Source organism: Tachypleus tridentatus, chromosome 9 (genome assembly GCF_004210375.1).
Source record: "Tachypleus tridentatus isolate NWPU-2018 chromosome 9, ASM421037v1, whole genome shotgun sequence".
In the NCBI taxonomy this organism is placed as follows: Eukaryota; Metazoa; Arthropoda; class Merostomata; order Xiphosura; family Limulidae; genus Tachypleus; species Tachypleus tridentatus.
Genome location: NC_134833.1, coordinates 6,496,326 through 6,521,810, shown reverse-complemented (window position 1 = coordinate 6,521,810; position 25,485 = coordinate 6,496,326). Strand labels below are relative to the sequence as shown.

General features: G+C 30.1%; 1 protein-coding gene across 1 annotated transcript in view; it reads right to left on the bottom strand.

The window, feature by feature from the left end:
• LOC143224709 (protein HID1-like) overlaps positions 1–25,485 on the bottom strand; it is a 101,218-nt gene that overhangs the window by 50,253 nt on the left and 25,480 nt on the right. Inside the window, 6 exon segments of the mRNA XM_076452922.1 lie at positions 2,725–2,893; positions 3,655–3,708; positions 11,987–12,031; positions 17,665–17,769; positions 17,771–17,784; positions 21,891–22,104. Coding sequence (XP_076309037.1) covers positions 2,725–2,893; positions 3,655–3,708; positions 11,987–12,031; positions 17,665–17,769; positions 17,771–17,784; positions 21,891–22,104 — 601 coding nt within the window.

Genomic DNA, 25,485 nt, shown 5'->3' with positions numbered 1-25,485 from the left:
GTGAGAGAGACTGTAGTATTTCATCTAATTTGTAGTGTGAGAGAGACTGTAGTATTTCATCTAATTTGTAGTGTGAGAGAGACTGTAGTATTTCATCTAATTTGTAGTGTGAGTGAGACTGTAGTATTTCATCTAATTTGTAGTGTGAGTAAGACTGTAGTATTTCATCTAATTTGTAGTGTGAGTGAGACTGTAGTATTTCATCTAATGTGTAGTGTGAGTAAGACTGTAGTATTTCATCTAATTTGTAGTGTGAGTAAGACTGTAGTATTTCATCTAATTTGTAGTGTGAGTGAGACTGTAGTATTTCATCTAATTTGTAGTGTGAGTAAGACTGTAGTATTTCATCTAATTTGTAGTGTGAGTGAGACTGTAGTATTTCATCTAATGTGTAGTGTGAGTAAGACTGTAGTATTTCATCTAATGTGTAGTGTGAGTAAGACTGTAGTATTTCATCTAATTTGTAGTGTGAGAGAGACTGTAGTATTTTATCTAATTTGTAGTGTGAGTGAGACTGTAGTATTTCATCTAATTTGTAGTGTGAGTAAGACTGTAGTATTTCATCTAATTTGTGGTGTGAGTTAGACTGTAGTATTTCATCTAATTTGTAGTGTGAGTGAGACTGTAGTATTTCACCTAATTTGTAGTGTGAGTGAGACTGTAGTATTTCATCTAATTTGTAGTGTGAGTGAGACTGTAGTATTTCATCTAATTTGTAGTGTGAGTGAGACTGTAGTATTTCATCTAATTTCTAGTGTGAGTAAGACTGTAGTATTTCATCTAATTTGTGGTGTGAGTGAGACTGTAGTATTTCATCTAATTTGTAGTGTGAGTGAGACTGTAGTATTTCATCTAATTTGTAGTGTGAGTGAGACTGTAGTATTTCATCTAATTTGTAGTGTGAGTGAGACTGTAGTTTTTCATCTAATTTGTAGTGTGAGTGAGACTGTAGTATTTCATCTAATTTGTAGTGTGAGTAAAACTGTAGTATTTCATCTAATTTGTAGTGTGAGTAAGACTGTAGTATTTCATCTAATTTATAGTGTGAGTAAGACTGTAGTATTTCATCTAATTTGTGGTGTGAGTTAGACTGTAGTATTTCATCTAATTTGTAGTGTGAGTGAGACTGTAGTATTTCATAAAGTTTGTAGTATTTCATCTAATTTGTGAGACTGTAGTATTTCATCTAATTTGTAGTGTGAGTGAGACTGTAGTATTTCATCTAATTTGTAGTGTGAGTAAGACTGTAGTATTTCATCTAATTTGTAGTGTGAGTAAGACTGTAGTATTTCATCTAATTTATAGTGTGAGTAAGACTGTAGTATTTCATCTAATTTGTGGTGTGAGTTAGACTGTAGTATTTCATCTAATTTGTAGTGTGAGTGAGACTGTAGTATTTCATATAATTTGTAGTGTAAGTGAGACTGTAGTATTTCATCTAATTTGTAGTGTGAGTGAGACTGTAGTATTTCATCTAATTTGTAGTGTGAGTGAGACTGTAGTATTTCATCTAATTTGTAGTGTGAGTAAGACTGTAGTATTTCATCTAATTTGTAGTGTGAGTAAGACTGTAGTATTTCATCTAATTTGTAGTGTGAGTGAGACTGTAGTATTTCATCTAATTTGTAGTGGTTGTGAGACTGTAGTATTTCATCTAATTTGTAGTGTGAGTGAGACTGAAGTATTTCATCTAATTTGTAGTGTGAGTAAGACAAACTATAATGTTCATAGCTTTCAAGTTTGTTTGGTTACAGAGTTTTCAAATAGAAAAGTGAGACCCCTCTCACCAAACCCACCTATCACATCCTCTCTTTAAAGATTTGTTAATTGTTCTGTCACATCTAATTCTACATCATTTGTAACCAACAGAAAGCCAAGGTTCTCACCTATCAAAAGACATATTAACTAAGTTGGATAGTTACAAACCCAGAAAAACTGTAATATTTAGAAGAAACAGTCTGGGTTTTGTATATTATTATTTTATGTTCTTTGGTGAATTATTTAATTAAAATTATTTAGTACATTACTACCATTAGTATGAAAAAAAGGGAGGTTAAAGTGTCGTTGACAATGAACGGAAAAAAAAGTTAAGCACTTTGTTGTTTTTCATGTTTATTATAAAAGTAACTGAAGGTAAAAGAACATAATATAACTTTTTCACATGGCACACAGTATGTGGGTAGCATAATATGATAGTGTAACGTGAGCTTCATGTTCCCTAAGCAATATGCAACTTATACACGATTCAAAGAGCAATATAAATACATGTGTAGTGTTATGATTTTAAAGATGCATAAAATAAACAAATGTACAACTAAAAGAATAACTCACGTTCATACTAAAACTCACCCCCATACGGTAGATACATGGTTACGTTCATACTGAAACTCACCCCCATATGGTAGATACATGGTTACGTTCATACTAAAACTCACCTCCATACGGTAGATACATGGTTACATTCATACTAAAACTCACCTCCATACGGACGATGCATGGTTACATTCAAACTAAAACTCACCTCCATACGGTAGATACATGGTTACATTCATACTCACCCCCATACGGTAGATACATGGTTACGTTCATACTAAAACTCACCCCAATACGGTAGATACATGGTTACGTTCATATTAAAACTCACCCCAATACGGTAGATACATGGTTACGTTCATATTAAAACTCACCCCCATACGGTAGATACATGGTTACGTTCATACTCACCCCCATACGGTAGATACATGGTTTGACTGAAGCAAGTAAGCAAGAGTTTTAAGATTTCCGTTCTGTTATAATCATGTTGTGGTACTTGAGGTGGAGTATGTGCAAAACCAACCCCAGCTTCCCAGATGTACTCACAGCTGTCAATAGACTGCAGATCTTCTGGATTGTCCTGTTCACAAAAGAGGTTATTTTCACTCTAATCAAACTAGTGAATACAAGTCACTAGCTTATCAGATCAGTTTACTTGAACTGCAACTTCAAAACAAAAGCTGTCATACAATTCTATTACAGGAAGAATCTAAGGGACATCACACTTATAAGTGCTGCTACACATAACGAATCATTCTACAGTTTTATGAAATGATAAGTTGTGTTCCTACAGTTCTTTTTATCTCAATTAACAAAATTTTACCCTGATAATAATCTAATAATCCCAGCCCATAAATTAGGATGGTTTCAGGTACTGTTGGATTTAAAAATTTCAGCTGCTTTGACTGATGTATAAAGTTAAGTTTTCAAAAATTTCAAATGAAATGCTCTTTTTTTCTCACTTGTTAGATATTCATTATAAAGCTGTAATTTCAAATGCATGGACTCAAAATGAACCTCCAAACTTCTTATATAGCCACTAAAAAGCCATATTTTCATTTCTACTTTAAACATCTACAAAAGATGAGTTACTGAAAAAAATATATATAAAAAAATATGTTTACATAACTGAGAAATTTCAAAAGTTAGTACCAGGAAGAAAAACAGACACAAATTAAAACTATACACAACAGAGAAGGCTAATATAGTGAATAAGCTTTTATAAGAACAAGTGGCAATATGTTAGGTTTTATTTATTAGCTTGGGCACAAATCCTACTAAAATAATACATTAAAATAAAATAACTAGGTAACCTTAAGTTGATGAAAACATGTTACTTACAGGTCCAGCCTTTTTACTTGTTGAAACAGTGAAGTCTGGACAAAATAACAAGTCCTGGATGTGAGAGAAAAACAAAACATAATCTAACACAAACAACTGTTATATCTGTGTATCGTATTGTAAAATAAGGTTTAAAGTAAATACTCGATACTGTGTAATGTAAAATAAAGTTTAAAGTAAACACTCAATACTGTGTAATGTAAAATAAAGTTTAAAGTAAACACTCAATAATGTGTAAAGTAATGTAAAATAAAGTTTAAAGTAAACACTCAATAATGTGTAAAGTAATATAAAATAAAGTTTAAAGTAAACACTCAATAATGTGTAAAGTAATGTAAAATTACGTTTAAAGTAAACAATCAATAATGTGTAAAGTTATGTAAAATAAAGTTTAAAGTAAACACTCAATAATGTGTAATGTAAAATAAAGTTTAAAGTAAACACTCAATAATGTGTAAAGTAATGTAAAATTAAATTAAACACTCAATAGTGCATAAAGTAATATAAAATAACGTTTAAAGTAAACACTCAATAATGTGTAAAGTAATGTAAAATAATGTTTAAAGTAAACACTCAATAATGTGTAAAGTAATATAAAATAGAGTTTAAAGTAAACACTCAATACTGTGTAATGTAAAATAACGTTTAAAGTAAACACTCAATAATGTGTAAAGTAATATAAAATAACGTTTAAAGTAAACACTCAATAATGTGTAAAGTAATATAAAATAACGTTTAAAGTAAACACTCAATAATGTGTAAAGTAATATAAAATAACGTTTAAAGTAAACACTCAATAATGTGTAAAGTAATATAAAATAACGTTTAAAGTAAACACTCAATAATGTGTAAAGTAATATAAAATAGAGTTTAAAGTAAACAATCAATAATGTGTAAAGTAATGTAAAATAACGTTTAAAGTAAACACTCAATAATGTGTAAAGTAATATAAAATAAAGTTTAAAGTAAACAATCAATAATGTGTAAAGTAATATAAAAATAAAGTTTAAAGTAAACAATCAATAATGTGTAAAGTAATATAAAATAAAGTTTAAAGTAAACAATCAATAATGTGTAAAGTAATATAAAATAAAGTTTAAAGTAAACACTCAATAATGTGTAAAGTAATATAAAATAAAGTTTAAAGTAAACACTCAATAATGTGTAAAGTAATATAAAATAAAGTTTAAAGTAAACGCTCAATAATGTGTAAAGTAATGTAAAATAACGTTTAAAGTAAACACTCAATACTGTGTAATGTAAAATAACGTTTAAAGTAAACACTCAATAATGTGTAATGTAAAATAACGTTTAAAGTAAACACTCAATAATGTGTAAAGTAATATAAAATAAAGTTTAAAGTAAACACTCAATAATGTGTAAAGTAATGTAAAATTACGTTTAAAGTAAACAATCAATAATGTGTAAAGTTATGTAAAATAAAGTTTAAAGTAAACACTCAATACTGTGTAATGTAAAATAAAGTTTAAAGTAAACACTCAATAAAGTGTAAAGTAATGTAAAATAAAGTTTAAAGTAAACACTCAATAATGTGTAAAGTAATATAAAATAAAGTTTAAAGTAAACAATCAATAATGTGTAAAGTAATGTAAAATAACGTTTAAAGTAAACACTCAATAGTGCATAAAGTAATATAAAATAAAGTTTAAAGTAAACAATCAATAATGTGTAAAGTAATGTAAAATTAAATTAAACACTCAATAGTGCATAAAGTAATATAAAATAACGTTTAAAGTAAACACTCAATAATGTGTAAAGTAATGTAAAATAATGTTTAAAGTAAACACTCAATAATGTGTAAAGTAATATAAAATAGAGTTTAAAGTAAACACTCAATACTGTGTAATGTAAAATAACGTTTAAAGTAAACACTCAATAATGTGTAAAGTAATATAAAATAACGTTTAAAGTAAACACTCAATAATGTGTAAAGTAATATAAAATAACGTTTAAAGTAAACACTCAATAATGTGTAAAGTAATATAAAATAACGTTTAAAGTAAACACTCAATAATGTGTAAAGTAATATAAAATAGAGTTTAAAGTAAACAATCAATAATGTGTAAAGTAATGTAAAATAACATTTAAAGTAAACACTCAATAATGTGTAAAGTAATATAAAATAAAGTTTAAAGTAAACAATCAATAATGTGTAAAGTAATATAAAATAAAGTTTAAAGTAAACAATCAATAATGTGTAAAGTAATAAAGTTTAAAGTAAACAATCAATAATGTGTAAAGTAATATAAAATAAAGTTTAAAGTAAACACTCAATAATGTGTAAAGTAATATAAAATAAAGTTTAAAGTAAACACTCAATAATGTGTAAAGTAATATAAAATAAAGTTTAAAGTAAACGCTCAATAATGTGTAAAGTAATGTAAAATAACGTTTAAAGTAAACACTCAATACTGTGTAATGTAAAATAACGTTTAAAGTAAACACTCAATAATGTGTAATGTAAAATAACGTTTAAAGTAAACACTCAATAATGTGTAAAGTAATATAAAATAAAGTTTAAAGTAAACACTCAATAATGTAAAGTAATGTAAAATAAAGTTTAAAGTAAACACTCAATACTGTGTAATGTAAAATAACGTTTAAAGTAAACACTCAATAATGTGTAAAGTAATATAAAATAAAGCTTAAAGTAAACACTCAATACTGTGTAAAGTAATATAAAATAAAGTTTAAAGTAAACAATCAATAATGTGTAAAGTAATATAAAATAAAGTTTAAAGTAAACAATCAATAATGTGTAAAGTAATATAAAATAAAGTTTAAAGTAAACACTCAATAATGTGTAAAGTAATATAAAATAAAGTTTAAAGTAAACACTCAATAATGTGTAAAGTAATATAAAATAAAGTTTAAAGTAAACGCTCAATAATGTGTAAAGTAATGTAAAATAACGTTTAAAGTAAACACTCAATACTGTGTAATGTAAAATAACGTTTAAAGTAAACACTCAATAATGTGTAATGTAAAATAACGTTTAAAGTAAACACTCAATAATGTGTAAAGTAATATAAAATAAAGTTTAAAGTAAACACTCAATACTGTGTAATGTAAAATAACGTTTAAAGTAAACACTCAATAATGTGTAAAGTAATATAAAATAAAGTTTAAAGTAAACACTCAATAATGTGTAAAGTAATGTAAAATAAAGTTTAAAGTAAACACTCAATACTGTGTAATGTAAAATAACGTTTAAAGTAAACACTCAATAATGTGTAAAGTAATATAAAATAAAGCTTAAAGTAAACACTCAATACTGTGTAAAGTAATATAAAATAAAGTTTAAAGTAAACACTCAATAATGTGTAAAGTAATATAAAATAACGTTTAAAGTAAACACTCAATAATGTGTAAAGTAATATAAAATAAAGCTTAAAGTAAACAATCAATAATGTGTAAAGTAATGTAAAATTAAATTAAACACTCAATAGTGCATAAAGTAATATAAAATAACGTTTAAAGTAAACACTCAATACTGTGTAATGTAAAATAACGTTTAAAGTAAACACTCAATAATGTGTAATGTAAAATAACGTTTAAAGTAAACACTCAATAATGTGTAAAGTAATATAAAATAAAGTTTAAAGTAAACACTCAATAATGTGTAAAGTAATGTAAAATTACGTTTAAAGTAAACAATCAATAATGTGTAAAGTTATGTAAAATAAAGTTTAAAGTAAACACTCAATACTGTGTAATGTAAAATAAAGTTTAAAGTAAACACTCAATAAAGTGTAAAGTAATGTAAAATAAAGTTTAAAGTAAACACTCAATAATGTGTAAAGTAATATAAAATAAAGTTTAAAGTAAACAATCAATAATGTGTAAAGTAATGTAAAATAACGTTTAAAGTAAACACTCAATAGTGCATAAAGTAATATAAAATAAAGTTTAAAGTAAACAATCAATAATGTGTAAAGTAATGTAAAATTAAATTAAACACTCAATAGTGCATAAAGTAATATAAAATAACGTTTAAAGTAAACACTCAATAATGTGTAAAGTAATGTAAAATAATGTTTAAAGTAAACACTCAATAATGTGTAAAGTAATATAAAATAGAGTTTAAAGTAAACACTCAATACTGTGTAATGTAAAATAACGTTTAAAGTAAACACTCAATAATGTGTAAAGTAATATAAAATAACGTTTAAAGTAAACACTCAATAATGTGTAAAGTAATATAAAATAACGTTTAAAGTAAACACTCAATAATGTGTAAAGTAATATAAAATAACGTTTAAAGTAAACACTCAATAATGTGTAAAGTAATATAAAATAACGTTTAAAGTAAACACTCAATAATGTGTAAAGTAATATAAAATAGAGTTTAAAGTAAACAATCAATAATGTGTAAAGTAATGTAAAATAACGTTTAAAGTAAACACTCAATAATGTGTAAAGTAATATAAAATAAAGTTTAAAGTAAACAATCAATAATGTGTAAAGTAATATAAAATAAAGTTTAAAGTAAACAATCAATAATGTGTAAAGTAATATAAAATAAAGTTTAAAGTAAACAATCAATAATGTGTAAAGTAATATAAAATAAAGTTTAAAGTAAACACTCAATAATGTGTAAAGTAATATAAAATAAAGTTTAAAGTAAACACTCAATAATGTGTAAAGTAATATAAAATAAAGTTTAAAGTAAACACTCAATAATGTGTAAAGTAATGTAAAATAACGTTTAAAGTAAACACTCAATACTGTGTAATGTAAAATAACGTTTAAAGTAAACACTCAATAATGTGTAATGTAAAATAACGTTTAAAGTAAACACTCAATAATGTGTAAAGTAATATAAAATAAAGTTTAAAGTAAACACTCAATAATGTGTAAAGTAATGTAAAATAAAGTTTAAAGTAAACACTCAATACTGTGTAATGTAAAATAACGTTTAAAGTAAACACTCAATAATGTGTAAAGTAATATAAAATAAAGCTTAAAGTAAACACTCAATACTGTGTAAAGTAATATAAAATAAAGTTTAAAGTAAACAATCAATAATGTGTAAAGTAATATAAAATAAAGTTTAAAGTAAACAATCAATAATGTGTAAAGTAATATAAAATAAAGTTTAAAGTAAACACTCAATAATGTGTAAAGTAATATAAAATAAAGTTTAAAGTAAACACTCAATAATGTGTAAAGTAATATAAAATAAAGTTTAAAGTAAACGCTCAATAATGTGTAAAGTAATGTAAAATAACGTTTAAAGTAAACACTCAATAATGTGTAATGTAAAATAACGTTTAAAGTAAACACTCAATAATGTGTAAAGTAATATAAAATAAAGTTTAAAGTAAACACTCAATACTGTGTAATGTAAAATAACGTTTAAAGTAAACACTCAATAATGTGTAAAGTAATATAAAATAAAGTTTAAAGTAAACACTCAATAATGTGTAAAGTAATGTAAAATAAAGTTTAAAGTAAACACTCAATACTGTGTAATGTAAAATAACGTTTAAAGTAAACACTCAATAATGTGTAAAGTAATATAAAATAAAGCTTAAAGTAAACACTCAATACTGTGTAAAGTAATATAAAATAAAGTTTAAAGTAAACACTCAATAATGTGTAAAGTAATATAAAATAACGTTTAAAGTAAACACTCAATAATGTGTAAAGTAATATAAAATAAAGCTTAAAGTAAACACTCAATAATGTGTAAAGTAATATAAAATAACGTTTAACGTAAGCACTCAATAATCTGCAAAGTAAGATCAAAGTGTTTAATAATGTTTAAGATCAGTTTCTACTAAAGTCATGTGAACATTTCTTGTGATACACAACTTTGACTTAAAAATTGAAAATCCACATTAAATGCTATTTTCTAACTGTAAAGTTTGGAAAAGTATAAACCAGTGTTGTAAAGCATGTTTTAAGCAACATTAGCACCATTTGCTTCAACACACTTTTGTCAACGTGTAACGATGCTTTTTATGCCCCTGCTGGAGAAATCAGAGTTGCATGGTCAATGAACTCCTTGAAAGCTTCTTCTGCAGCTCCTTGGTTTTCAAAGTGCTTATAAGAATGAAAATCTGAAGGGGAAAGGTCTGAGGAATAAGGCAGAACCTTGATTCCCAAATCTTTCAATTTCTGGAGTATCATCCTTGACAGGTCTCATAATGCCAATTTTGTTGATCTTCAGTCAGCTCATGCAAACCCACTTGTCCAACTTTGTCTTTCCAATTGCACTCAGGTGGTTGACAACGCTTGATTTGCTTAAACCTAGCTTTCATGCAAACCCACATACTGTTGTGCGAGAGTCTGTCTCAATTGCTTCCCTTAATGTGTTTTAATCTAAGGATGGCTTCCTTTCATGTCCTTCGTGGTCTTCAAGACTTTCATCTCCATGTCGAAACCTTTGGAACAAATGCTGAACTGTACTTTCAGTAACAGATCCATGGCCAAATGTGTGGTTGATGTTCGTGTAGTTTCAGTACCTTTTGTCCAAGTTTGAAGTCATAAAGGATAAACAGAAGAAAGTCCTTCTTGTCCATGCTGCCTTGAAGGCTGTGAAACTTACTTTGAGTAGAGTTAAACAGCAGACAATTAAGACACCTTGTAAATGACAAACATTGGATTAAACCAATTCAATATTCAGCTTCTAAATGTTACAGTGCAAATTCCAACATTTGTTTCTGGACAATCTAATACATTAAATATCACAAAGTAAAGCAACCACAACAGCAAGAGAAAAGTCAGAAAGTCCACCAAATACACTAAAGACAAAAATTAATGTAACAGCTGGAAGTTACTTGTGCAGAACAAAAACCAAATTTCTGATTGGACTGAGTTGAAACTAAACACAGTGTAAAATATTAGATTAAAAAGAAACCAAAAAACACAATCTTGTTAAGGACTGAAGAACTTGTGATTTCTGGGCTATTTGAAAGTGATCTTAAATTATAAATTGACAAAAATAATGCATAATTTGCCTGTTTCAATCACACTTCACTGAAACTTATGAAACCTGACAAATAGTCACTATCCTATATTCTATAATCATTACTGTATATTCTATAGTCACTATTCTATACGTTATAATCACTACCCTATATTCTATAATCACTATCCTATATTCTGTGCAATTTCTATTTTTTGTTTAACCAAAACTATCCTTCACAATTTAATTGTAACCAGATCAAAATCTGTTTGAATCCAAAAGATAAGATTAAAAAAAACAAAAAAAATACTTTATCTTAATCAAAGTCTTTGTTGGCGATTTCAAAATTGCAATTTTTTTTCCAAATTTAATATTTGATCAAATATAAACTGATTAGTTGCAATATTCACAAAAATATTAAATGTTTTTATGCAAGATGTTTGTAGCTGTCTTTTACTCACCATGGTGAAACTATTCTATTCATCAGTTTTTATAAAAGAAAATTTTGTTTATAATAGGACAGTGAGATCTTCCTCGCCGTTCATTGTCACGTGCTGTCAAGTACAGCAGTTTGTTATTTATGTTGGAATAGTCAAATGCAAGGAACTATTTATATATAGTACTATAAACATCTTTACTTTATGATTTAGCTGAAATGAGAGAGAAAGTAATATAAAAGTTTATTACTTAGTCAACTATCGAAAATGTCACTCGACCAATTATGTTCACCACCCACTGGTCCACCCCTTCACAGAAATTATTATTGTAGAAAAACAAACTTAATATAACATTACAAGGATTGATCAAGAAGCCTTGAACCATTAATCTATCTATTACTGTTGCATACATTCTAGGAAAAGGAACGACAGAACATGAACTGGAGCATGATTAGATGACATTAAACCACAGAAACTATAATTGTACTAACTTATATTAATCTAACAATATGTTCTCAAGTCAGGAAATGATAATAGTCATTGGTATATCTAACTCAACTGGTTGTATTTTACTATCATTGTGATGCAGTTACTAATTTACATAAACTGTATTTTATTTAGTAAATAGCTTTCTAAAAGTATGGAAAACAATTCTGTATTATAGAAAGTAGCTGCAACAGACAAGGTAGAAACAATTATATAAAATACACATACATATTAAATAAGTGATCCTGTAATGAAAACACACAAACTTCCTGCATCTGTCTATTGCTCTTTCCAGTATGTAATAATTATTTGTTTAAAACTATGAAGTAGCATTTAAGGAATACTTGAACCAATAAATTATCAGAACAAAACACATTTAAATAATTAATCAAACTTTCATTATCACAATAAAATATTGACAATTAATTTCATTGGTTCAATTTCCAACTTTCACCGTGAGAAGGACAATACTTACACATAAAGCTGTTATAAGAGACTGAGCCAATGGCATATTCTCAACCTAAAGCAAAGAAAAACTTTAATCAACCATGATTGCAACTTACAAAAAATAATCTTATAAACCCAAACATAAACTCTGCAGTGACTGTTCAAACACAATCAGCACAGTTACAACTTAATAGTAGGTCTATGACTAATCTCCATAGTGATCTGATGTAAAGAATTTTCTGATGTTTTTGTAATCTGATTTTTAAGAAATCAGATCGGTAAGTTTCTTTATTTATGAAATAGGCAACACATTATGGTTATTTACATTTTGTAGTCTGATGAAAACATGTCCTTTTTGGAGTCTTATAATTGTGATTTATTTAAAGATAAGTTCTGAAGCTTAATGCACACCACCAGTATATGTACACCAGGGATGTCCAGACATTTAGAACAAACAAATACAGAATATTGAAATTTGATCCCATATCTGCCAAACATTGGTACAGATGTGATATTTCAATCAGATCACAGGCTTAGTTTCTAATGAAGGATAAACTATAAAACAATACAAAACTAACCAGAACGACAATGTTTTTAAGTGGAATTACAATTCCTTGACATATTTAGAAATTTATTTTTTACCCATGTTTCATAAGTGTTGAAATCTACAAATATATTACATCTACTTTCATTAAGCTAAGAGATTTTTTAAAAATTTGAAATGACAATTTCCTTCCTTCCTTATATTAATAATTACTAGTTTTTATGAATTGTAAAAGTACATTTTATAAAAAATGCAAAATTAGTTTATTCAAAGCTTATACGTAGCCTAGTTTTAAAAACTTTAAATTTTTAATTTTTTTACTTAACTATTTCTTTTATTACACCTATTTATCATGTGTTTACTGCACATTCATGACATACACATGTTAAACTAAGAGTTACACAAGTTTACAAATGTCCTGCTGATGTTGTTAGTCAAACAGTAAATCATCTGATGCTGCTATGTAACATTGGGCTTGTTTATTTAATTGAAACTTGGGGAAGAGGCTTACCTATCTGCACAAGATATGCGAGGCAGCCCACAGTGTACACTATAGCCCTTCAATGTTGCCAAGTTTTAGTTTACTTGTTATCAATGTATACTGTAGCTCTTTGCTGAAGACAGACTTAAGTTTACTTGTTATCAGTGTTTACTGTAGCTCTTCACTAAAGACAGATTTCAGTTTACTTGTTATCAGTGTTTACTGTAGCTCTTCACTGAAGACAGATTTCAGTTTACTTGTTATCAGTGTTTACTGTAGCTCTTCACTGAAGACAGACTTCAGTTTACTTGTTATCAGTGTTTACTGTAGCTCTTCACTGAAGAATGACTTCAGTTTACTTGTTATCAGTGTTTACTGTAGCTCTTCACTGAAGACAGATTTCAGTTTACTTGTTATCAGTGTTTACTGTAGCTCTTCACTGAAGACAGATTTCAGTTTACTTGTTATCAGTGTTTACTGTAGCTCTTCACTGAATACAGACTTCAGTTTACTTGTTATCAGTGTTTACTGTAGCTCTTCACTGAAGACAGACTTCAGTTTACTTGTTATCAGTGTTTACTGTAGCTCTTCACTGAAGACAGATTTCAGTTTACTTGTTATCAGTGTTTACTGTAGCTCTTCACTGAAGACAGATTTCAGTTTACTTGTTATCAGTGTTTACTGTAGCTCTTCACTGAAGACAGATTTCAGTTTACTTGTTATCAATGTATACTGTAGCTCTTCACTGATCCCAGGTTTCAGTTTTCAGTGAGAAATGCAGTATTTACACCAATCCCATGTGCTCCTCTTTATGTCTGTTTTGTCCAGTGAATGTAAGCCCTTAGACATACGTTATCAGCTAATTGGTGATGGTAATGTCAGGATACATTCCAAGATACAACATATAAACAGTGCATAATGATCTCCAATTTGGATCATCTGAATAACTGTGTAGAAAAGAAAACTGTGATGGTAATGTCAGGATACATTCCAAGATATATAAACAGTGTTTTCAATTTGGATCACATGAATAACTGTGTAGAAAAGAAAACGGTGATGGTAATGTCAGGATACATTCCAAGATATATAAACAGTGTTTTCAATTTGGATCGTCTGAATAACTGTGTAGAAAAGAAAACGGTGATGGTAATGTCAGGATACATTCCAAGATATATAAACAGTGTTTTCAATTTGGATCGTCTGAATAACTGTGTAGAAAAGAAAACGGTGATGGTAATGTCAGGATACATTCCAAGATATATAAACAGTGTTTTCAATTTGGATCGTCTGAATAACTGTGTAGAAAAGAAAACGGTGATGGTAATGTCAGGATACATTCCAAGATATATAAACAGTGTTTTCAATTTGGATCACATGAATAACTGTGTAGAAAAGAAAACTGTGATGGTAATGTCAGGATACATTCCAAGATATATAAACAGTGTTTTCAATTTGGATCGTCTGAATAACTGTGTAGAAATGTAAACGGTGATGGTAATGTCAGGATACATTTCAAGATACAACATATAAACAGTGCATAATGATCTCCAATTTGGATCGTCTGAATAACTGTGTAGAAAAGAAAACAGTGATGGTAATGTCAGGATACATTCCAAGATATATAAACAGTGTTTTCAATTTGGATCGTCTGAATAACTGTGTAGAAAAGAAAACGGTGATGGTAATGTCAGGATACATTCCAAGATATATAAACAGTGTTTTCAATTTGGATCACATGAATAACTGTGTAGAAAAGAAAACGGTGATGGTAATGTCAGGATACATTCCAAGATATATAAACAGTGTTTTCAATTTGGATCACATGAATAACTGTGTAGAAAAGAAAACGGTGATGGTAATGTCAGGATACATTCCAAGATATATAAACAGTGTTTTCAATTTGGATCGTCTGAATAACTGTGTAGAAAAGAAAACGGTGATGGTAATGTCAGGATACATTCCAAGATATATAAACAGTGTTTTCAATTTGGATCACATGAATAACTGTGTAGAAAAGAAAACTGTGATGGTAATGTCAGGATACATTCCAAGATATATAAACAGTGTTTTCAATTTGGATCGTCTGAATAACTGTGTAGAAATGTAAACGGTGATGGTAATGTCAGGATACATTCCAAGATACAACATATAAACAGTGCATAATGATCTCCAATTTGGATCATCTGAATAACTGTGTAGAAAAGAAAACGGTGATGGTAATGTCAGGATACATTCCAAGATATATAAACAGTGTTTTCAAGTTGGATCACATGAATAACTGTGTAGAAAAGAAAACGGTGATGGTAATGTCAGGATACATTCCAAAATATATAAACAGTGTTTTCAATTTGGATCACATGAATAACTGTGTAGAAAAGAAAACGGTGATGGTAATGTCAGGATACATTCCAAGATATATAAACAGTGTTTTCAATTTGGATCGTCTGAATTACTGTGTAGAAAAGAAAACGGTGATGGTAATGTCAGGATACATTCCAAAATATATAAACAGTGTTTTCAATTTGGATCGTCTGAATAACTGTGTAGAAAAGAAAACGGTGATGGTAATATCAGGATACATTCCAAGATATATAAACAGTGTTTTCAATTTGGATCACATGAATAACTGTGTAGAAAAGAAAACGATGATGGTAATGTCAGGATACATTCCAAGATATATAAACAGTGTTTTCAATTTGGATCATCTGAATAACTGTGTAGAAAAGAAAACTGTGATGGTAATGTCAGGATACATTCCAAGATATAAAACATTAATCGGAGAAGTTTGTGTAACTTGGCTGTGTATTGATCTAGAAAAGCCTACGGTTTACTAAGGCACAATTATTTAGGTCAGTGCTAGAAGCCTTGCACAAAACAGTAATCAAATTAATTGTACAATATTAAGCTGAAAAAATATAAAGTCTTGGAAGTTCAAAGCCTCTTGAGGCAGCTTAGCACAATAACACATTGTACACTTACAGTTACAACCATTCACCACAATAACACATTGTACACTTGCAGTTACAACCATTCACCACAATAACACATTGTACACTTGCAGTTACAACCATCCACCACAATAACACATTGTACACTTGCAGTTACAACCATTCACCACAATAACACATTGTACACTTGCAGTTACAACCATTCACCACAATAACACATTGTACACTTGCAGTTACAACCATTCACCACAATAACACATTGTACACTTGCAGTTACAACCATTCACCACAATAACACATTGTACACTTGCAGTTACAACCATTCACCACAATAACACATTGTACACTTGCAGTTACAACCATTCACCACAATAACACATTGTACACTTGCAGTTACAACCATTCACCACAATAACACATTGTACACTTGCAGTTACAACCATTCACCACAATAACACATTGTACACTTGCAGTTACAACCATTCACCACAATAACACATTGTACACTTGCAGTTACAACCATTCACCACAATAACACATTGTACACTTGCAGTTACAACCATTCACCACAATAACACATTGTACACTTGCTGTTACAACCATTCACCACAATAACACATTGTGTACTTAGTTACAACCATTCACCACAATAACACATTGTGTACTTACAGTTACAACCATTCACCACAATAACACATTGTGTACTTACAGTTACAACCATTCACCACAATAACACATTGTGTACTTACAGTTACAACCATTCACCACAATAACACATTGTGTACTTACAGTTACAAACCATTCACCACAATAACACATTGTGTACTTACAGTTACAACCATTCACCACAATAACACATTGTGTACTTACAGTTACAACCATTCACCACAATAACACATTGTGTACTTACAGTTACAACCATTCACCACAATAACACATTGTGTACTTACAGTTACAACCATTCACCACAATAACACATTGTACACTTGCAGTTACAACCATTCACCACAATAACACATTGTACACTTGCAGTTACAACCATTCACCACAATAACACATTGTACACTTATAGTTACAACCATTCACCACAATAACACATTGTACACTTACAGTTACAACCATTCACCACAATAACACATTGTATACTTACAGTTATAATGATTCAACAAATATTACTTCAAATCTTAATTACATGTGCATATTTTCCCCTCCAAAACTGATTTCTGGTCCCCAAACTTTCCATCTTTAAATCAGTGCAAAATAACTGTTTTTAACACTTTGTTTTGCAGTTAAGCACAAAGCTAATCAATTGGGTATCTGTGCTTTGCTCATTGCCATATACAAACTAAGTTTCTAGCACTGTAAGTTCACAAACATACCACTGTGCCACTTGTAGGCAACAACACTTTTTTCCCCCAATTTTCTGGGGGGGGGATGTCCTCAGACCTTCTTCAATAGTACGTTTTAAAACTATGACTAGTCATTTTACAACTGTCGGTATTAAGTTTTAGCTTGAAAACCATGTGGTTTACTCAACTTGTGCCCCCAAGTGTCTGCTTCTAGATACACTTGTGCTTCAGTGTAATATGTGCTTATATACTTTAAGAATTAAAAGTGTCATTATGAGTTCTTTTATCACATATTTAATTGCTTTTATGTTAGATTATCAGAAAATTAGTAAAGCCTTTTAGTTTTTAACATAAACAAAAAAACAATACATCATTATGACATACCTCACTATCAGTTTCATCAGCTGGCTGTCCTGGAAGACTAGACCAAAAAAATGCTCGCCAATCAGTGTCTTCAAAAATATATGGTAGAAGCCGTGTTAAAAGTCGTGACGCAGTTTAAAACTGAAAAAAAGGGAAAGGAATTATTAAAATACTGAAAAATGATTACTCGTTAAAATACTGCAAAAGGATGAGTTATTAACCATTGAAAATGTTTAATTATTAAATACTAAAAAACAATGAATTGTTAAACATTGAGAAAGGATGAATTATTAAATACTGAAAAATGACAAATTATTAAATATTGGAAAATAATGAATTATTGAATACTGAACTGAAAAGGGATCTTCAACAACATTTGAAAAATTCATCAATTTGTTTGAATACATAAAAATGTACATTACTAATGATAACAAATTTCATTTGAAACAAAACCTATCCATGAGAAACAGTGATGAGAGAACAGTCTAGTATAAATCTGATCTAATTAATTTGGTACCAGTTTTAGTTTTCTCTGAAGCAAAGAACCAATGGAATTTTACTAAACAAACTGCAACAGTATGTAAGTTACAACAAAATATTTTGTCTTGTATCTACACAAAGCAGTTTACACTAATCAGACCACATTTGACTAAAGGCTTCTGTGGGTTCCCTAATGAGCTCTGTTACTGAGCAAAAGGCACCTAAACACTAACTAATTTACTACTGTCATACCTCAGATATCTGTAGTTCTCCTTAACTTTAACTTACAATTAACTGTTCTACCTTCTCTGTATATATATGTGTATATATTATACATAAACTAGAGACAACTCATTCATCAACACTTACCTTAAATTTAAATGTGTATATATTATACATAAACTAGAGACAACTCATTCATCAACACTTACCTTAAATTTAAATGTGTATATATTATACATAAACTAGAGACAACTCATTCATCAACACTTACCGTAAATTTAAATGTGTATATATTATACATAAACTAGAGACAACTCATTCATCAACATTTACCTTAAATTTAAATGTGTATATATTATACATAAACTAGAGACAACTCATTCATCAACATTTACCTTAAATTTAAATGTGTATATATTATACATAAACTAGAGACAACTCATTCATCAACACTTACCTTAAATTTAAAATTTTGATTCATGCAGGTATTTCAGAACTTTATAATGTTTCTTAACAAAACAAATGTACATGAAGAAAGATCGGAGTTCATTTTACAGCTTTGCTCCAGCTTTGGTTAAATTGTCTCATACTTGGATGGTACTTCCAAACATAACTGGAAATTGCAGAAATTTTTCTTTATTATAATTTCTGTACTGTGATCTCTTAGTTTCAAAACCTTCAAATGATTCATCACGTTATAATGACAAGAAACTCATTTGAAGTGAAAATGTATTCTAAAGACAGCTAGTGTGGGTATTTAAACTTTAATTAAAATAAAGTACAGAACAATGTTTGACCCTTATAATTCATTGTTAGATAACCTGCTAACTTGAAGGTAACCTAAGAAGTTCAAAACATTGTTCTGTACTTTATTTTGACTGAAGTTTTAATAACCATTTCAGCCATCTTTGGAGTACATTGATTCTTTAATAACCATTTCAGCCATCTTTGGAATACATTGATTCTTTAATAACCATTTCAGCCATCTTTGGAATACATTGATTCTTTAATAACCATTTCAGCCATCTTTGGAATACATTGATTCTTTAATAACCATTTCAGCCATCTTTGGAATACATTGATTCATCTCTACAAACATACAAGTTCTGGAAAACTACTTGTTTTTCTTTTTATCTTTCACTATCAAAGTCTTTTTTGCTGCAATGCATTTTTTAACACTTCTTGATAAAACTTGTGGAAGAGTCATCTTTAACACTAAAATATGGTTCCTTGATGTTTTGTAGCAAGTAGATGCTAGACTTAAGGCTGTCTCTGAATGAAGTAAACATAACATGTGATCTGGAAAAACCTAGATGGTCAGCTGTGTAACATCATATTTGGCAAGCCCAGGTGGTCAGCTACTTAACATCCAACCTGGAAACATTATGTGACCTTCTGGAGTTGCTCTTGCCATCAGTAGTAAAACTGATTTCCTCAAAGAGCATTAGGTACAACCACTACATAACTAAAGGATCAATAGGATATGTTATGATGAATTTACTTAAAACTGAGTTTAAGGAAAGAAATTAATAAATTGGTTATTTTGTGCAACACACAACTAAAAGAATTTTAAGTTCATTGCATACAGTTTCTTCTAAGTGTTGGACAATCACATTTCACTGAATCTGTGAATGTCTTTCTTCCCTTGAGCAGTATTTGAAGTAACCATATTCTCGCTGAATCTGTGAATGTCTTTCTTCCCTTGAGCAGTATTTGAAGTAACCATATTCTCGCTGAATCTGTGAATGTCTTTCTTCCCTTGAGCAGTAGTTGAAGTAACCTATTCAGTCTATCAGGAACAAGATTGATTCCTTCATAAACATCTAGTTCACAACATTTAAATCTCAATGTTTTATGCTTAAATAGAAATGTCAGGTTCACCTACAGAAACTAACACTATGCACATTTTAATTCAAACATGTAGGGTGGCCATAATTTTGTGATACCATCTGGCCTACCACTGAATAACACTGACTGTTGTTAACAGTTAATGTGTAACATTATGGCCATGCACCTATGGGTGGAAGAAATGCATTACCACAGGAAGCAATTTTGAGAGGTTAGGCCATTGTGACAGTTAAGCAATGTGACATACAATGTTTGAAAAGTACAGTACCAGCATACAAAACAATCCATTTCTGTGATCGTGGTGGTGTCTGAAAGCATACCTCTCAGACAGTTTTCGAAACTTTAATTGAATATTGTGCCATTTCAATCACAAATACTTCATAAACACACACAATGTAACATACTGAATTAAAAGAAGCTGGTTTTAATACATAAGCTATGGCTATCGTGCCACAGAAATGTGGTCAGGACATGGTCTCACTGACCTCACCACTTCCTGTGACCTTGAAATGTCATCTCCATGGAATGAAGTAAATATAATCATTTCTTAGCTTTCTTGATCTTGTGTTATCCAAAGATCAAACATGGTACACTAAAACACATAGTACGTCTGGATACAAAAACTCATGGTTCACCTTAATACTAAAACATATGATAAAACTGAATACTAAAACACAACATACAAAACACATAATACATCTGGATACTAAAACATGACATACAAAACACATGGTATGTCTGAACAGTTTTACTAGATGTTTTGATTATTTTCCCAACTCCATTTTTTAATACTTTTGTACTTGCTGAAGTCTCCCACTGACTACAGACCTCCTAGTAAAGAGTTATTATGATGCTTCTCACTGGATCAGAAACTACGAATCTTGGAGCCATAATTCGTACTTGAAAATATAATAATAATGTTATAGTCACATACTAGAGAAATTTTATCTACTTTTACAGAAGCAAGTAATTATAATCCATGGAGACAAATGTTTTAATACTTTTACAATAAAAAATCAATATACATGTGAAATGATATTGGATGTCTACATAACAGCCACAGCATTACACCTAATGGCTTCAAGCCCCTGTTTCCATAGTTATTGTCATTCTTACACCTTTTCTATTTAGAATTCACTTAAACTAAACACTTGGTTTGGAAGGTATTTAAGTAAAGGTTTATATCACTGTATTTCATCTTGGACACCATCTATACAAACACCTGAATGATAATTTAATTAATACACACTGGTGTACATGAATAACTACTACTTTGGTTTATCATTTGAATAAAGTCTCACATCTGATCCAAATAAAGTTCCTACACTAAACTACAAAAATAACTACACCAATGCAGGTGGCCTATGTAACTAAACAAAACTACTAAAACTAGTTAACAACTTACAATGATTAAACTGCTATATCAGCAGCTTTTTTACTAAAATTATTCAGTCAAAAAGTTTAACAAATACAGAACTTGTAGTTTAATAACCTGCTTGAGTAAGATATCTGGCAGGAGAACATAGTTACAAATAAAAACTCAAGACAAACTACTAATAGTATCCCTTTTGAACAATCTAATAATACTGTTGTAAACTTCTTTCTAATTGGTGGGTTCTTTTAAATTGTCTGGTGAAAATAATTCTATGTCCAATCCATGTATACTGTGGAAATAGATAGAAGTTAAATTACAACACCTGTTTGTTGCTGTCCCTGGGTGTTACATAAGGTGTCTGCAGCTTTCACAAGTTTTTCAACAGCCTTGTAGCACAGAGTGGCAAGGTTGGAGGGTGATTCTTCCCTCACAGCCCGCACCTCAGCAGCAGGGATGAGTGTGAAAACATCTTGTACATTCTGCACACTTTCTGACCAAAACTGATCCCAGAAGACATCGTCCTTGGCATCTATTGGCTAAAAAACAATAACACAAATCAATAGCTAAACGTGATCATATAACACATCTACTGGCTGAAAAACAATAACGGAAATTACTGACCAGTACTGATCCCAGGAGCATTTATCAGCTGAAAAAACAAATATAGAAATCATTAAACACAACTGTACCATGGAGACATCATCCTTGGCATCTGCTGACTGAAAAACAAGTATAGAAATCATTAAACACAACTGTACCACAGAGACATTATCCTTGGCATCTGCTGGCTGAAAAACAAGTGTAGAAATCATTAAACACAACTGTACCATGGAGACATCATCCTTGGCATCTGCTGACTGAAAAACAAGTGTAGAAATCATTAAACACAACTGTACCACGGAGACATCATCCTTGATATCTGCTGACTGAAAAACAAGTGTAGAAATCATTAAACACAACTGTACCACGGATACATCATCCTTGGCATCTGCTGGCTGAAAAACAAGTATAGAAATCATTAAACACAACTGTACCACGGAGACATCATCCTTGGCATCTGCTGGCTGAAAAAACAAGTATAGAAATCATTAACACAAATTAGTAAAATCATTTTAGAATATCAACATTTTCCATAACAGCAAAGAACTGGTCATTTCTTATAAATGTGAACTCTTATCTAAATTTATATATAACTTAAAACTGAGTTTACTATTCATATCACATGTCTCTAACATCAAGTTGCGCAAAACGAAAACTTTTCTTCGACACATCCCTCTACTGTCTGCCAGCTGAATCGGTAATGTTATCGCTAACACGTACATCATACGAATAAATTCAACGCAGTTTGAGTTAACGTTGAACTTGTAATTTAGCATTATAGGGCTATTTAATTATAGATCTTAAACTATATATCTTCTAACACAACATATATTTAACCTCACACACAAAAATGTACACAGAATTAAAACATCGTGTGTATAAAAGCAAGCAAGACCTTGCCTACATAATAAAACTAGGCCTTTACCATTAAATAAACTAAGCGTTTCTCAAAGTGCGGTCCGTAACTCCTTCTGTAGGTCCGCGAGGTCAAAACTATTTTCATAATGTAATTCCTTCAATGAAACGTTTTTGTTCGTTTTAGAGAGAATGAGAGTGAAAAAGGTAAATAACGTCTAATTACGTTTTCAGTCTTCGAGAAGGAAGGTTGTGTCTTCAAGTTCTTAGATTTCGTTCTAATGTTTTTGCTTACATAAGCGATATTGTTTTGTATCAAACTTTCATTGATTTGTGATTTAAATAAATTGTATTGTTTTGTTTGTTTGTTTTGGAATTTCGCACAAAGTTACTCGAGGCCTAGCTACGCGCTAGGCCATGCCAGGCCCAAATAAATTGTAATCTGTATGGTTGATAAATTTGGATTTTTCTCTATTCTAGAAAATACATACATATAAAAAATATACCTCAGCTTGAATAAACTGGAATCTAACATTCTAAAAAAAATTTTGAAAGTGCAAAGAGGAATCAGACCGCAAACAATTGTTCAAACATTTGAGAAGTACATTAATCCGAGGGTCGCGGGTTCGCGCCCGCGTCGCGCTAAACATGCTCGCCCTCCCAGCCGTGGGGGCGTATAATGTTACGGTCAATCCCACTATTCGTTGGTAAAAGAGTAGCCCAAGAGTTGGCGGTGGGTGGTGATAACTAGCTGCCTTCCCTCTAGTCTTACACTGCTAAATTAGGGACGGCTAGCACAGATAGCCCTCAGTAGCTTTGTGCGAAATTCCAAAAAAACAAAGCAATAATATTTTTTTTATTTTATCTAAAAAAAATTATTTTATAATTTAATTATATTTTATTCTAAAATAAAATGAAATTTATTTATAAAATATTTTTCTTATATTTAAGGATGGTATCGTTGGTTTAAAAAAGGGAGATTAGACGACTCGCTTTCTCAACCAACAGCTGCACCATCTACATCCAAAAATACTGAAAGAGATGAAACTGACATCAGAGAGTTCTCTGACTCATGAAAGGAAGAAATATACTCCACAGAAACTGAACGAAACTGCAAATAATAAAGGAAAATATGACGAAAGCTATCTTTCCCTCAGCTTTATAGATGTTAACAATTTACTTTATTGTGTCTTATGCAGCAGAATATTTTCAAATAGTGTTATGTTGCCAGTTAAGTTGCAGCGTCATTTTGAGACCAATCATTCAAAGTTTAAAGAAAAAGGAACTGAATATTTTAAGCACAGCCGTGATTAACTCTTAAAAGCCAGAAAGTTACAGCTTTTCAAACAAGAAATTAAAAAGCCAATGAAGCATCTTACAAATTATCGTACTGCACTGGCTGGAGAAGTGCACACAACAGCTGAGACTAATAAAACCTTGTACAGCTGAATGCATGCTGTATGTAAAGTAAGTAAAAGAAATCACGACAGTGCCACTTTCCAACAAAACACTAACTCGTCGAATTAAAAAATTAACTGCGAACATGATGAGTTAATATCTCATATGCAGAATTGCACTGTTGCTTTACAAATGGACGAATCTACAAACGCGGCTGTACTTTTTTTTTTTTGCTTTTATTCATCAGGTATCAGCACCAACTAACCATCGAAGATCTTTAGTGCGAATTCTTGCCAACAAACACAACTGGTGCTGAAATATTCAATGTGTTGAATAACGTTTTTGAATCTCAAGAATGTGTTGACATTTGCACTGATGGTGAAAAAACAATGGTGGGTAAAACTGCTGGCGCCTTACTACGAATCAACGCAGTGGTACCAAACTGTACTAGTAGTCATTGTATTCTTCACCGCCACGCACTCGCAGTAAAAAAACAAAAACAAAACCAGTTTCACTTAAGAATGTTCTTGATGAAGTTGTACAAATTATTAATATTAAATCTAGACCATCCAATACACGTCTTTTTGACATTCTGTGTGACGAAATTGGAAGTTAACATGAAGCATCACTACTTAATACCGAAGTACGATGGTTGTCTGGAGCACTTTGTGCAATTGTTTAAACTACGAGCTGAACTAGCCGTCTTTTCATGGAACACCATTTGTACTTGAAATAATAACTGACAGACAAACTATGGTTCTTCTGACTTGGGTATTTGGCAGACATTTTCTCGAAAATGAACAAAGCCTGTCACTTCAAGGAAAACAACGGACAGTATTTGTTGCTAAAATACGAGCCTTTAAGCGAAAATTAGAATTTTGTACAGCTTGTATCCGCCATTGTGAGTTTGACAGCTTCCAAATACTTAGACTTTTTTGACGAGATCAGTGGAGATATTAAATAATGTGATTTTTTGATATAATGAAAGTTCTTAACATTTGGAAGATCTGCATAACTCGGATAACCAATATTTTCCAAATGACCAATGCATGATATTACAAAAT